General features: G+C 42.1%; 3 protein-coding genes across 3 annotated transcripts in view; all 3 read left to right on the top strand.

The window, feature by feature from the left end:
- The window catches only part of LOC308683441 (olfactory receptor 51E2-like), a gene marked incomplete at both ends in the record, with an annotated part of 29,276 nt that extends 27,400 nt beyond the window's left edge, over nucleotides 1-1,876 (top strand). The window contains one exon of the mRNA XM_081353913.1: nucleotides 1,691-1,876. Within this exon, the coding sequence (XP_081210039.1) occupies nucleotides 1,691-1,876 (186 nt within the window). The remainder of the gene's footprint in view (nucleotides 1-1,690) is intronic.
- A 1,177-nt stretch (nucleotides 1,877-3,053) lies between these two features.
- LOC308684070 (olfactory receptor 51E2-like) lies at nucleotides 3,054-4,055 on the top strand (the record flags this gene model as incomplete). The annotated part of the gene is made up of 1 exon (XM_081355099.1): nucleotides 3,054-4,055. One exon carries the CDS (start codon nucleotides 3,054-3,056, stop codon nucleotides 4,053-4,055), a length of 1,002 nt encoding a protein of 333 aa, XP_081211225.1.
- Nucleotides 4,056-14,274: 10,219 nt separating this feature from the next.
- On the top strand, nucleotides 14,275-15,279 carry LOC308683440 (olfactory receptor 2A12-like; the record flags this gene model as incomplete). The annotated part of the gene is made up of 1 exon (XM_081353912.1): nucleotides 14,275-15,279. The coding sequence occupies one exon, from the start codon at nucleotides 14,275-14,277 to the stop codon at nucleotides 15,277-15,279; it is 1,005 nt and encodes a 334-aa protein (XP_081210038.1).
- Nucleotides 15,280-16,269: the final 990 nt, after the last annotated feature.

Raw genomic sequence — 16,269 nt, 5'->3', positions numbered from 1 at the left:
AAAATACTTAAAATACACGAAGGCTATAAAGTCTAGCCAATGTGTTGGGTGTCGCCCAGCTCGCAGCTCTACATATATCTGCCAGTGAGGCACCTTGTGCCAACACCCAGGAGGAAGCAACACTTCTTGTCGAGTGTGCCCTCAACCCGAGCGGGCAAGGCATGCCATGGGATTGATACGCCAAGACAATAGCATCCACTATCCAGTGGACTAACCTCTGCTTGGAGACAGCCTTTCCCTTCTGCTGGCCTATGTAACAGAAAAAGAGCTGGTCTGAGGTCCTGAAGCTCTCCGTTCGCTCCAAGTACAGGTGCAAAGCACGGACTGGACAGATCAAAGCTGGGCTGGGTCTTCCTCCTCCAAAGGCAGCGCTTGCAGGTTCACCACCTAGTCCCTGAAGGGTGTGGTAAGAACCTTGGGCACATATCTGGCCTGAATTCCAGGCCCGCTTCGTCCCCTACCCTCTTGATGGAAGCCAAAGCAACCAGTCTGTCTTCACGGACAGACAACTCCACTGACTGCAGATGTTCAATGGGGAAACTCTGTAATTCCATAATCACCAGTGACAAGTCCCAAGAGTGAGGGCAAGGCAGATTTAGCCTCCTCGCACCCCTCAGGAACCTGATGACCAGGTTGTGCTCTCCTAAGGACTTACCATCAACTGCAACATGATGTGTGTCGATACATACACATACACTTTGAGGTTGGAGGGAGACAGTCTTCGCTCAAACCCATCTTGCAGGAAAGAAAGTACACAACACTGATTTTGCATTTCCGGGGGTCTTCCCCGTGGGAAGAACACCACTGAATGAATAGGTTCCACTTCAACACATAGAGGCTCCTTGTAGATGGGGCTCTAGCGGAAGTGATGGTGTCTACTCCCCGCTTGTGGTAGTCCACCTAGAACCTCTGCGTCCCATCCAGGGACCAGACATGGAGATTCCAGAGGTCTAGACGCGGGTGCCATAGGGTGCCCCGTTTCTTGAGATAGCAGATCCTTCCTCAGAAGAATGCACCAGGGAGAGCTGTCGTGAGGAGCATGAGTTCTGGGAACCAGGTCCGGTTGTGCCAATATGAAGCAACCAGCAAGATCTGCTACTCATCCTCCCTGACTTTACATGGCTCACAGGGGGAAATGCATACTTGCGTAGGCCCCAGGCCCAGCTGTGTGCCAGTGCATTCGTGCTGAGGGTCCCCTCGGTCAGGGAGTAAAAAAAATGGCAATGCGTCATGTCCGGAGAGGCAAACAGGTCTACCTGTATGGCTCCAAAGCATCTCCAAATCAGCTGGACCGACCAGGGATGGAGTCGCCACTCTCCCTGATGCGCATGCTGTCATGAGAGCTCGTCGGCTGCCCGATTGACCACGCCTGGGATGTGAATGGCCCGAAGTGACCTCAGATGCTTCTGACTCCAAAGGAGTAATTGGGGCACGAGCTGCTACATTCGGCGGGAGTGTAGACATGCGTAGACCAGAGTTACTGCGGCTATGGATGCCATATGCCCCTGGAGCCTCTGAAATAATTTCAGTGGGGCCACTGTCCTGCCCTTGAACGAATTCAAGCAGTTAAACACTGACCAGACACGTTCCTCTGTGAGGGGCGCTGTCTGGTTAACCGAGTCCAGCTCCATACCGAGAAAAGACATTCTCTGTACAGGGTAGAGTTTGCTCTTTTTCCATTGACCCGAAGTCCCAACTGGCTGAGGTGACTGAGCACCATGTCCCTGTGTTCGCACAACTGCTCTCGCGACTGAGCCAGTATGAGTCAGTCGTCGAGGTATCTGAGAATACAAACTCTGTGTTCTCTCAGGGGAACAATGGCTGCCTCCGCGACCTACGTGAAGACACAAGGCGAGAGGGACAACCTGAAGGGTAGGACTTTGTACTGATATGTCCGCCCTTCGAATGCAAAGTGTAGGAATGGCCACCAGAAGAGGAACTAGATCGGGGGATAGACGAAGGGACTCCACCTCGCTTGAGGTATTGGAGTCTTGAACCGCAACACTGCGATGGTCATCTTCCCGCAATAGGTACATGACTCATCCACGAAAGCCACCTCAGTGTGCTTAAGACACAGACACGTGAAGCAACGATCATGACTCTCAGCCGGACCACACCCAGAAACACACTCTTTTAGGGAATTCACTCTCTCACTGGTGCTGAATCGCACTGGGAAAATGGCCACGGCACAGCAGCAGGAATAGTGCAGCCCACTGTGTGCTCTCACACTCTAGAACTTAACTTTTTTATTGACTTTTCAAGCATTATCATACCCACAATGGTATTGTTGTTCTGAGTATCAAGATGTGATTTCCAGCTGTACACAACTGTAAGCTGAGACTGATAACTGGGACATCAGTTTTTTTTTTTTTTTTTTGTGCACCTCATGGGCCAGTTCACACAGAACAGAAAAGTGCGCGAGACGTGAGGGCATTGGTCAAAAATGTCTGTCTAGCATGTTTAAATAGAAAAACAATGGAAAAGTACCGCAGTGGAATGGAAAAAGTGTTCTATGTATGAATGAATATTATCTATATTTACTCTTTATCAAAAAGTATAGTACCATTCCCCATCGTCAAATGAATAAAGTGCAACATTAACATTAAACATATCCTTAACTACAACAACAGCAACATTTTGAACACAGTACTTTTTAACCATGATGCTTTTTATTAGACTTGTATGATTTAAAATATACTCCTGCCTTTATCCTCAAGTCTCTAGGGAGAAGGGTTGATCCAACAAATAAAGTCCCAAGAGCTCAAGAGAATGAACTAATATAAATTTGTCTGATGGTTGGTAGAATTAGATGCATAAGCCAAACTGAAGAAGGTAGAGTATATACCTTGAGTTTCTTCTCTTTATTTGTAACCCTTTTAACAATAACTTCTTTCATTAATTCAATTTGGTTATATCAAAGAACATCCATATTGAATGCCTTTTCATTAATTCGCTGTGACTGAAATTAAATCATTATTTGAATATTCTCTTTTATTGTGCGCATTTCTAGCAGTTCTTAATTACAGGTCACAAAAAGCCAGACAACAGCTATTATGAGCTTCATGCAGTTAAACTCCTCTACAAATGTCACCTTTGTTCGTCCTGCAACATTTTTCATCAATGGCTTTTTTAATGTCCCACATGCAAAATACTACTATGTGTTCTTGTCTTTGGTGTATGTTGTGACTGTTTTAGGGAATTCATTTATCATGTGTATCATTTATTCGGCCCGCAGACTTCACACAGCCAAATACATTAGTGTTTTCCATCTGGCCCTTTCTGATCTGTGTGGAAGCTCGGCTTTGATTCCAAAAGTCACAGACACATTTTTATTTGAGCACCAGGACATTTCATATGAAGCGTGTTTGGCATATATGTTTTTTGTTTATCATTTCATGAATCTGCAATCTTTGACTCTACTTGTTTTGGCTTATGACAGACTCGTTGCTATTTGTTTTCCTCTACGGTATCATGCTATTGTAACTAAAACAGCCATGTTTCTGATCATAGGCTTTATGTGGATTTTTTCTGTGACATTTTTTTCTGTACTTGTAGGTTCTGTGAACAGACTTTCTTTTTGTGGATCTAATGTGCTTGATAGTTATTTTTGTGACTATGGCCCTATCTATAGATTAGCCTGTAATGATAATTCTGTAAATGTTTTGTTGGGTAAAATTTGCTATAGTCTCTTGATTTTTGCACCACTGATTTTGATCTTCATCTCATATTTATGCATTGCTCTAGTTTTGCTTAAGATTCCCCACGGCGTTGACCGGATAAAATCCATAAAAACCTGCACTTCACATCTGATGTTGGTGGCAATTTTTTATATCCCAATTTTAAGCAATAATATTGCATCTATAATTACACCTTTGCATCCAGACGCCCGGATAATTAACAATTCTCTTACTCAGACAATACCACCTATGCTGAATCCCATTATATACACTCTAAAGACAGAAGAGGTCATGCAATCCATAAAAGAACTGTACAAGCGAAGCAAAGTGAACACAACTCAGGAAAGAAATATGAAATGCTATAGGAGGAGAAATTAAAAATAATAATTATAGGTTTAATCTCACTGGTTGTGAGATTAAACTTTGATCATTCAACAAAAATGGATTTTGTTTGTAGTTGTAATAGGAATTGTGTTGAAAACAGGCAAAATATATATTCAAAGCCAAGTAAAGATGATTTGTGATTTCCTTTTTTTATTTACTAAAAAAAACAACAGTACCTTTGCATTTATTGATGTCAGGTTAACGGTAAGTCAAAAGAAAAGAAACCAATTAAATTTGCTTTAAATATAACAAATGTTTTTCTGAATAATTATTTGTTGTATTCATGGAAATAATTTATGCAGTCACTAATTCTTACCATGTTGTGCTATATGATACGTATGATCCCATACCACGTAATGCAGTCATGTGCTTCAGTGAACTAAACTAATTAAACATAATCCTTAAATTACAGTTCCATTCTATTAAATAACACAGAGACATACCAGACCAGAGATTACAGTATTTACATGCCAAAAATGCAGAATACAGCACACAGGCCAGTATGCAGCAATCCTTATGACGTACCACCTAATGTATTTTTTAACAAAAATTCTACGTTTTCTATCATGCTATTGTAACTAAAACAGCCATGTTTCTGATCATAGGCTTTATGTGGATTTTTTCTGTGACATTTTTTTCTGTACTTGTATTTTACAGAATTACTAATTCTGTAAAAAAAAAAAAAATAATAAATAAATAAATATATATATATATATATATATATATATATATATATATATATATATATATATATATATATATAATAACATTTCTGAACCTAACACATGCAGTGTAAATGTGGTTTTTAGCTTTGGTCAGAGTTCTTGGTCCTGACGAAAAAATAACTATTAATTATTGTCAATGGTGTGCTTGGTTACCTCAGCTTAGTTTTAACAGAGGTTTTAAGCCCAGAAGAACATAAAACGTAGAAGAACATTAAAGATAAAAAAAAGAAAAGAAATGTCACACACTCATCTTCGCATGTGAAGTAAGTGCTTTTCCACATTTAGTCCTAACTGTTCTGCACACTGTCAGTATCAGTAAAATGTCTATTAGAATGCTGTTTTTTATGGTAATTTCAAATAGTTTCACACAAGCCATGCAGGGTCAGTTCTGAACAACATGATTCAGCAACAGTAACTGACCGTTAGGCCTGATGGTTGAAAACCACTACAAGTTTACTCATGGCTATAGACCTCAGTCAGGTTAGACGCCATATTGAATTTAATATTGGGGGCGGTTCAGCGAAAAGAGGAGGCGTGTTCCGGCGCAAACGTTCCATGATGCTATTTTGCAGGCTTAGAAAACAATTCCGCCACAGACCAGGAAAAACCTAGTCTAAAGTCAGTGGCGTGTTGCACATGTTATTCATATGCTATTTTAAGGGCGCATGCTTGGCTATAATGTAGCGTGTGCACAACATGCATACACTTTGATTCTCTCATCTGCACAGAAGCAGCAGTTTTCATTTTTGCAAATCATACATCATTACAAGAAAAAATATTAACACACGAGGGAAATCATTGTTGTGTCCATGAAGATGTGAAAAAAAATAGACATAAATCTAGCTTACACATTTACCCAAATTATTATACGCCTGTTAAAGCGAAGCTAATTTGGGTGGGTTTCTCCCATCCCCAATGTCTCTTCCCTGGGTTTATGGCCCTGGCGAGAACGTCGGTCTCCTCGGCTGTGAACCGCTCCTTGCATGCACCTGGCAAATCCGTCGTTATAATAGCAATCCGCCATGGAACAAGCACGCCTGCTCTTAAAGGGAATGTGAGATGACGCTCTGATTTCACGTTACGCCCAAACCACACCTATGAATAATGAAGCTACTTCAGACAAACCCATTTTAGATTTGCGAGATCCGCCCACAAAGTTACTTGCATTTCGCGTTTGATACTTGCGTTTCAGATCGTTAAAATAGGGCCCTAAAACTCTCATGGTGCTTTTTTCTACTACAAGTTTATTTATTTTTTCAGAAAGATGTTTTGACCGGATTGTTCTTAAACAAAAGTACAATCCATTAAGCGCACTGTATTCTATCCCTCACAGCCTCGTTTTCATTCCTGTCAAAAATTAAATACAACACTACCCTGACTAAGGTCAATGGGGTCGTGTCTACAGCTCTGGGGGAAAAAAGAGAGACCAGTGCAAAATTATCAGTTTCTCTGGTTTTACTAGGTATATGTTTGGGTAAAATTAACATTTTTGTTTTATTCTATTAACTACTGACAACATTTCTCCCAAATTCCAAATAAAAATATTGTCATTTAGAGCATTTATTTGCAGAAAACGACAACTGGTCAAAATAACAAAAAAGATTCAGTGTTGTCAGACCTCAAATAATGGAAAGAAAATAAGTTCATATTAATTTTTAAACAACACAGTACTGATGTTTTAACTTAGGAAGAGTTCAGAAATCAATATTTGGTGGAATAACCCTGATTTTCAATCACAGCTTTCATGCGTCTTGGCATGCTCTCACCATTCTTTCACATTGATGTTGGGTGACTTTATGCAACTCCTGGTGCAAAAATTCAAGCAGCTCGGCTTTGTTTGATGGCTTGTGACCATCCATCTTCCTCTTGATCACATTCCAGAGGTTTTCAATGGGGTTCAGGTCTGGAGATTGGGCTGGCCATGACAGGGTCTTGATCTGGTGGTCCTCCATCCACACCTTGATTGACCTGGCTGTGTGGCATGGAGCATTGTCCTGCTGGAAAAAACAATCCTCAGAGTTGGGGAACATTGTCAGAGCAGAAGGAAGCAAGTTTTCCAAGTTTACAACCTTGTATGTGGCTTGATTCATGCGTCCTTCACAAACACAAATCTGCCCGATTCCAGCCTTGCTGAAGCACCCCCAGATCATCACCGATCCTCCACCAAATTTCACAGTGGGTGCGAGACACTGTGGCTTGTAGGCCTCTCCAGGTCTCCATCTAACCATTAGACGACCAGGTGTTGGACAAAGCTGAAAATGTATTATCTGGGGGTGCTTCAGCAAGGCTGCAATCGGGCAGATTTGTCTGAAGGACCACGGTTTGATTCCCGCTCGGAGTGGGTCAAGTAGGGCCGGTTACACTTGTGCAGTGACCCAGATGGAAGTACGGCTTAGAGGGGTGAGTGTAACGGACGTAGGCCAGTAAGATCTGTGTGTGTAAAACTCACTCCCCTGGCCTCAAGAGGCGCGCTGTGGCTGCAGTCTTTGGCGTCTTTGTTAGCGTGTCTCCCACACTGGAGAACCTGGTTTGAATTCATCTATGAGGAAAAGCATCATCAGTAGTTAGTTATTAATGCCTCACAGAAATCCAAATATTCCTTATTGTTGTAGGATTGAAAATAATCCAAGATCTTTGAAATGACCAAAGATATTTGCTTTACTGTTTTCTACCCCCTCTTTCCCCAATGACCATTTGGAGTTCCTAAAGGCAGAGAGGGGCTGATAGTGATAAAGGCCTATAGGCCAAGATGTGTGTACTTCGGGGGTCGATGAATTGTCGATTCACACCTTTAGTACAACGGGGGAAGTTGTAATTAATAAAAGATTGATCAGCTTGAATTTAGTCACATAGTCAGGGAAAGGATTAAACGAGTTTGTAACTGTTGCTCTGCCTCTTTTATTCTCTGGGTCCCTTTCTTGGGGCTCTCTCTCTTTACCTCCTCTTTTCTTTGTCTGTCTTTGTCTCTCTCTCTCTCTCTCTCTCTCTCTCTCTCTCTCTCTCTCTCTCTCTCAGGTAACATTGTACATATATGCTGGCGGGTACAATTAATGGTATAAGTTATCATTTCATACATCTATTTTGTAACTATTTTAAGTGTAACTATAATCATATATTGTCATTAAACCCTTTCAATTACAAATAATGTGCTAATTAGTTTTGATTTGCTATTGACTTTGAAGTGCTACCTACTGCAATACAATAGCGTCACTCTATATAGCAATGTTCTCTCACATATTTAGTTATTGTATTTAGCTATTGTAACTGCTCTTCCCTTTCAGTCGCTCACGTTCGACGTAGTCATACGTAACGACTGATTGGGATCACACTTAGGGAGCCTGTCATCTTCGAGTATTGTTAAAACGAGCCAATGCACATTGCATGAATTGCATCTCACACTCCGCCCCACAGCGCGGGTATAAACATGGAAGCGGATGCACGCACCACTTGTCTTTTGTTTCGGAGCCGATCGGTCTTCATGTCGATGTCTCTGAAGAGTGTTGTTATATTACAACGAGCGAGTGTGTCTGTGCTTCTTCAGGAAGTCTCTCCCAGTGCTAGTGGTTCTACAGCGTGAGTGTAGCGGTGATCGCGAGCTTTCTGAACTCTCAACTGCTGTTTTAACAGCTTCACATTTCTGTTTGTGTTTGTTTGTCTGACGGCCGGTTGAGGGCGAAGAGAGTGAGTGCTTCACTGGTGCAGGCTGCACCATCTCTGTCAGTGTTGCCGCGATCATTCCCCTGTGTGCTCCAGCACTGCTGAGAGTTTTTTTCATGTCCTGAAAGAGCATCACGGGTGCGTTTGCGTCTTTTTCAAAATGTCATTCCACCCGTGCGTTTCTGGATGCGGTCGTTCCCTGTCCCCCTCTGATGGTCACAATTGTTGCATTATGTGTTTGGGCTTACAGCACGCTGAAGCAGCTTTTGTGGATGGATCATGTTCCCATTGCGGGAATATGACTGTCTTGGTGTTGAGGTCAAGACTCACCTTCGTCCACGAAGGTGGAGTCCCCATTACCACACCCGACCCTAGGGTGCCAGTCCTTAAGGAATAAGACTGATGAACTGCAAACGTGTGTGGCCTCTTTGCGTGAGTTCAGGGACGCTTGTGTGATGGCTTTCACTGAGACGTGGCTGTCTGACACTGACCTGGATTCTACCGTGAACATCGATGGTTATGGGGTTCCGATCCGTTTGGACCGTGACCCGGAGACGACGGGGAAGCGTCACGGCGGAGGTGTTTGCCTGTACATTAATTCAAAGTGGTGCAACGGCGCCACTGTGCGCGAACGGATTTGTTTACGGGACATCGAGCTGTTGTCGGTGTCTGTTAGACCATTCTATCTGCCTAGAGAATTTCCCCAAATATTCTTGACAGTAGTGTACATCCATCCACCCAAGAGCAGATATAAAATCCGCTTCTGATGTAATTTTTTCAGTAGCTCAAAAATTACAATCTATCTCTCCTGATGCCCCGTGCTTCTTTCTTGGTGATTTTAATCATGTTAACTGTAAAAAGTCGCTGAGCAGTTTCACCCAGTATGTCACCTGTCCCACTCGGGGGAACAGACTTTTGGATCTCTGCTATGGCTCTATCAAGGGAGCCTATAAGTCTGTTGCAGGTCCTCCTATAGGATTCTCTGATCATAATGTGGTGCATCTTTTGCCCACATACAGACCTGTGCTACATAGAGTCAAAGTGCAGGCACGTGTGGTACAGGTGTGGAACGAGGAGAGCACTTTGGCCCTGCAGGGCTGCTTTGACTGTACCGATTGGTCTGTTTTTCAAGACTCTTCCAACAACATTGATGAACTGACTGATGCAGTATGCAGTTACATCTCTTTCTGTGTGGACAGTGTGATCCCAACTAAGACAGTTGTTTCCTATCCTAACAATAAGCCCTGGATATCTAAAGAACTGAAACATCTGTTAAGGGAAAAGAGGACTATTTTTAATAGTGGTGATAAAAGTGCATATGCTGCAATTAGAAAGGTTGTGCGAGCTGAAATAGTAAAGGCTAAACTTCAGTATAAAAGGAAAATTGAGTCTAAATTCAGTGAGTCTGATCTCAGATCTGTGTGGAATGGAATGAAGCTAATGACAGGTCTACACAAAGGCACTAGCACTGTGTCATTAAATGGTTTTGATTCTGATGAGCAGCTAGCTAATGAATTAAACAGTTTTTATATGCGATTTTCTAACAGTGATTTTAGTGAACAAATCAGTCACATGTGTGATAATTTGGTTAATGATTGTATTCCTGTTTTTGATATTGATGTTTTTAAGGTCAAATCATTATTTGAACTAACTAATGTTAGGAAAAGTCCTGGCCCTGACAACATCAGTGGTCGAGTCCTTAAGTCTTGTTCTGGTCAGTTAAGTGAGATCTTTAAAGTCATTTTTACTCAATCACTTCAGACGCAAACAGTGCCAAAGATTTGGAAACATTCTACAATTATTCCTGTAGCTAAGTGTAAGAACCCTAAGGTCTTAAATGACTTTCGACCTGTAGCTCTCACCTCATTGGTGATGAAGACTTTTGAGAAGTTGATTAAGCAGGAGTTACTGAAGCAGGTAGACTGAGGATCAGTTAGATCCTCTCCAGTTTGCTTACAGGTCTAGTAGAGGTGTTGAGGATGCAATACTTACATTGTTAAATTTCCTTTATCAACATCTGGAATCCTCAAAAACTCATGTGAGGCTCCTTTTTATTGATTTCTCTTCAGCATTTAATACTATTCAGCCCTTCTTGTTGGCTGAGAAACTTCAGTCTCTTTTTAATTTGAACTCTAATTTAATTGGCTGGATTCTGGATTTTCTGTCGAACAGGTCGCAGTGTGTTAGGGTAAATGGTGTTTCATCCTCAAAAGCCCTTACCTCTACAGGCTCTCCGCAGGGCTGTGTTCTTTCACCTTTGCTTTTTATTCTATTTACGAATGACTGTAGGAGCAAGTATGAGAATAGGCACTGTGTGAAATTTGCAGATGATACTGTTATAGTGAGCCTTTTGAATAATGATGAGGATGGGCATGGTCCTGTAGTTGATGATTTTATTGAGTGGTGTGACAACTTTTATCTGTCTATTAACGTTTCCAAGACAAAGGACATGATTATTGATTTTCGTAGATTACAGCACAATGTTTCAGAAACTGTTATTCAGAATATGAATGTTGAGACAGTAGATGAATATAAATATTTAGGAACCATCATTGACAGCAAACTATCTTTTGAGAGCAACACAGTTGCTGCCTGTAAAAAGGCCCAACAGAGACTTTTCTTCTTGAGGAAGATGAAATCATTTAGCGTGTGTAGGACTCTGATGACTTTGTTTTACCAGTGTTTTATTCAATCAGTCTTGACATTTTGTATTGTGGCGTGGTACAGTGGCCTTTCAATGATCAACAAGCATAAGCTAGTTAGGCTGGTAAATGTTGCCTCTAAGGTGGTTGGGGTACAGCTACCACAGCTGCAACATATATATGATAAACGGGTCCGGGGTAAGGCTAACCACATTTTAAATTGTTCTGATCACCCACTTTTTGGGGAGTTTAATTTGCTCCCCTCAGGTCGCCGTTTTAGGCTACCCATGTTAAGAACCAGACGTGCCAGGGATTCTTTTATTCCTGTGGCTATTAGGACTATGAATTCACTTAGGTGATATCTTATGAATTATTTTATATAGTATATTTTTATATTTTTGTCATTGTTCATTATGACACTCTGATGGTGTATTGTATTGGTTTCTGTCATTGTTTTTTTTTTTTTTTGGGGGGGGGAAGTAGTGTCTCCGTTGTTGTTGTGTTGTTGGGTTGATGTTGTGTTGATGTGTGTCCTGTGTTGTGTTTTATAATGTTGTTGGCATCTGGTGGTGCTCTTATCTTGTCTTGTTTTTAGATATCCTGCTGCACACTAAATTTCCTTTCTAAGGATAAATAAAGTGAAACCTGAAACCTGAAACCTGGGATGGGTGATCGGAGGATAGTGATGTAATTCCGGCCCGGTAACCATTCCCTGTGGGGTCCTCACTCCTCCATCACACCGCAGCAGGTGGAGTCCCCCGTTGAGCCTGCTGGTCCCTCTGTAATGGACCGACCAGACATTTCATTCGGGGTCCCTCCACAGGACAGGATGCCAATTGTAGCATCGGAGGGTAAGCTCAGCTCTGGAGATGACAACTTGGCTGCGTTATCCCCTTCGGGGAGTGTAACGATGCCCGAGCCAAATCCTCAGCTGTCAGCTATGCTGAAACGGGCCGCTGAGGCTGTCGGGCTCGAGTGGAATCCTTCACCGTGTCCCGCTCAGTCTCAGCTGGATGATTGGTTTCTTGGGGCGGGCCGCGATGGTTCTCAGCCCGCCGCCCCAGTGCCTTTCTTTTCCGAAGTGCATGGAGAGCTTACTAGGTCGTGGAAGGCACCTTTTACTGCCAGAAACTGCCTGGACAGCTCCTCCCCCCTTGAGGGAGGATCGGTGAAGGGTTATGAGGCTATCCCTCCAGTTGAGCGGTATGTCGCGGCACACCTGTGTCCGGCGGCCGCTGCATCTTGAACGGGGTATCCTTGTCTCCCCCTCAGGCCTGTGAGTTCTCGTCTGTTCTTACGGGCAGAGCTTACAAAGCCTGTGGGCAAGCCACCTCCTCTTTGCATGCCTTGGCGTTGCTCCAGGTCTATCAGGCCAAAGCACTCATGGACATATACGAGGGTAGCCTAGACCGTGCGCTCATGAGTGAGCTCTGCACCGCAACTGACTTGGCTCTCCGGAACACAAGCGTTGCGGCCTGCGATCGGTCTAGCGATATTCACCCTGGTGGAGGACCCAACTACGCCTGGTGGAGGACCCAACTACCCAACTATCCCCTGCTGACCTGTGGATACAGGTAAGTGTTGCATTGCATACTCAGACCTTGCTTCGGGCCGCCCCTGGGCCTTCCAAGCCAGGTCCCTATCCTCCATCTCGCTGCCCCACCCCGGGTACATCTGTGGTGCCTTTGGTCCCCCTGGCCCGGTTTGTGGAAGCCTGGAGAGTGCTTCCCAACCGGTCCAGCTGGCTCCTCTGTACCATCAGACTCGGCTACACGATTCAGTTCCCCCGGCGCCCGCCCAAGTTCAGTGCCATTTGTTACACTTCGGTGCTGAGCGAACGTGCCCCCTAGGGCCTGTCATGCACGCCGAGATTGCAGTCCTACTAGCGAAGGATGCGATAGAGCCGGTTCCTCTAGCCGATATGAAGACCAGCTTCTACAGCCCATATTTCATTGTACCCAAGAAAGGTGGTGGGTTACGGCCAATCTTGGACCTGCGAGTCTTGAATCGGGCCCTTCACAAGCTCCAGTTCAAGATGTTAACGCAGAAACGCATTTTCAAATGCAGAGTGCATCCGTCCCCGAGATTGGTTTGCAGCAATCAACCTGAAGGACACGTACTTGCATGTCTCCATCCTGCCGCGATACAGGCCATTCCTGCGCTTCGCGTTGGAGGATCAAGCGTATTAGTACAAAGTCCTACTCTTCGGGCTGGCCCTGTCTTCATGAAGGTCGCGGAGGCGACCATTGCTCCCATGAGAGAGCGTGGCGTTCGTGTCTTCAACTATCTCGCCGACTGGCTGATACTAGCTCAGTCTCAGGAACAGACTTGTTGCTCCAACATATCAGCCAGTTGGGTTTTCGGGTCAACTGGGAAAAGAGCAAACTCGCCCCCCTGCGGAGGATGTCTTTTCTCTGTATGGAGCTGGATTCGGTCAAACAGACGGCACGCCTCACAGAGGAACCTGTCCGGTCATTGCTGAACTGCTTGAATACTATCAAGAGAAGAACAGTGGTCCCACTGAAAGTAAATTGTTGATATAAAAAATGTAATTCTTGATATCAACAATTCATATCCTGGAAATTAATAAAAGTTAAAATGGCTTGCCATACTACATAGGGCTATGTAGGCTTATCCATACAAGTCAGAGGAAAATAATTTCTTAAGTCATCTATTTTTATGCAGTTTTACTGTAATTATTATTAGTTATTACTGTTACAATAAGTTTGTACAGTATCTATTTAGCAATAGATTCTTAATCTTTAAGGTAAGTGTTTTATGTTGTCACATGCTTCTATCGATTTACTCCTGCCTCATTTTCCTCAAGTCTGTCGGGAGAAGGGTTGATCCATGAACTAAAGTCTCTAGTGCAAGAGAATGATCTACTATATATTTGACTGATGGCTGGTGAAATAGTGAGATGGTGGCACAGGGAGAAGGTAGACTACGTGTTTCCTCTGTTTCTCTTCTATGGTTTTAATGTAAAAGACACTTATTATTAGTTCAATATGAGTATGTTAAAGAATATTCAAGCATTTTCATTCAGAAATGCACTGTGAAATTAAATTTGAATTTAATATTAGAATATTACTAGAAATTAAATTATTACTTGAATATTTTCTGTTTTTGAGTGTATTTCTATAACAGTTCTTCATCACAGGTGACACAAAAAGCCAGACAACAGCTGTCATGAGCTCCATGCAGTCAAACTCCTCTGCAAATGAGACCTTTGTTCGTCCAGCAACATTTTTCCTCAATGGCTTTTCTAATGTTCCATATGTGAAATACTACTATGTGTTCTTGTCTTTGGTGTATGTTGTGACTGTTTTAGGGAATTCATTTATCATGTGTATCATTTATTTGGCCCGCAGACTTCACACAGCCAAATACATTGCTGTTTTCCATCTGGCCATTTCTGATCTGTGTGGAAGCTCAACTTTGATTCCAAATATCATTGACACATTTTTGTTTGAACACCAGGACGTTTCATATGAAGTTTGCTTCGTAAATATGTTTTTTGTATATCATTTCATGAATCTGCAGTCTTTGACCATACTTGTCTTGGCTTATGACAGACTGGTTGCTATTTGTTTTCCTCTATGGTATCATGCCATTGTTACCAAAACAGCCATGTATCTGATCATAGGGGTTATTTGGATTTTATCTGGGACTTATTTTTCTGTACATGTGGGTTTGCTGAATAGACTCTCTATTTGTAGTTCTAATGTGGTTAATAGTTATTTCTGTGATTATGTCCTTGTCTATAAATTAGCTTGTAATGATAATTCCTTAAATTTACTGATGGGAAAATTTTGCTTTGGTTTTCTGATTTGCATGCCTCCAGTACTGATCCTCATTTCATATTTCTGCATTTTTCTGGCTTTGCTTAAGATTGCTCATGGTGCTGACCGAATTAAAGCCATAAAAACCTGCACTTCACATCTCATGTTGGTGGCAGTTTTGTATATCCCACTTTTAATCAATAACATTGCAGCTGCCACAGCACCTATCCATCCAAACTCCAGGTTAATTAACAATTCTTTGACGCAGACAATACCACCTATGCTGAATCCCATCATATACACTCTTAAGACAGAAGAGGTCATGCAATCCATAAAAGAACTGTACAAACGACGCAAGGTGAACACAACTCAGGAAAGAAATATAAAATTCTATTGGAGAAATCAAAACTGATTTAAAAGGGTTTGTTTCTTATTATTATATTTAACTTATTTCAGTTGAAATGCTTTCATTATCTGCTTGAATGAGACTGTGTGCTTCTGTATTATGTATAAAATAGACATGCTTGTATGAAACAACCCTCTGTATTACTGTACATTTTCTTTCTTTGACTGTGAAACGCTTTGAAACACTCCTGTCACTGTGAATTTATAATATTTTTCGATGTTTCTTTTATCATAATTAGTCACTTATTCCTACCATGTGTAATGACACATTAGCAGGTGTTTGTTGCTTTTGCGGGGTGAACTTATTTTCTTGAGAGTGTCCCAAGACTATATAATGCAGGCATATTCTTCAATGAACTTATTCCTTAAATTATTGTACATTAAAATAAAAAACAATTAGTCAGCTATATGGAATTCATTCGCAATGTATAACGCAAAAAAGACACTGGCATTAATATACAAACAATACCATGGTTATTATTTTTGTATAAATATCATTAAATGTGAGAAAGATTCTTAAAGGGTTAGTTCACCCAAAAATTAAAATTCTGTCAGTAATGACTCACCCTCACGTTGTTCCAAGACTTTCGTTCATCTTCGGAACACAAATTAAGATATTTTTGATTAAATCTGAGAGCTGGCTCACTCCTTCATAGGCTGCTAGGTTATCGATATCTGCCAGCCCAGAAAAGCAAGTAAAGACATTGTTAAAATAGTCTAAGTGTCACCTTTCAACGAGAATACTTTTAGTGTGCAAACCGCCCCAAAAACAACGACTTTATTTAACTATTAATTTTCTTCTGTGTGGGCCTCTGAGTGAGTTCATGTTGTGTATAACGCCAATAGTGAGCCTACTTTCTGACGTACAACCCAGAAGCACTGCGCTGTGCCAACACATGCGAACTCACTTTTGATTTCATCAAAAATATCTTAATTTGTGTTTCGAAGATGAACAAAAGTCTTATGGGGTTGGAACAACATGAGGGTGAGTAATTAC

Source organism: Scardinius erythrophthalmus, assembly GCF_964197995.2.
Source record: "Scardinius erythrophthalmus genome assembly, chromosome: 23".
NCBI classification, from domain to species: Eukaryota; Metazoa; Chordata; class Actinopteri; order Cypriniformes; family Leuciscidae; genus Scardinius; species Scardinius erythrophthalmus.
This window is presented reverse-complemented; position numbering and strand designations above follow the sequence as displayed.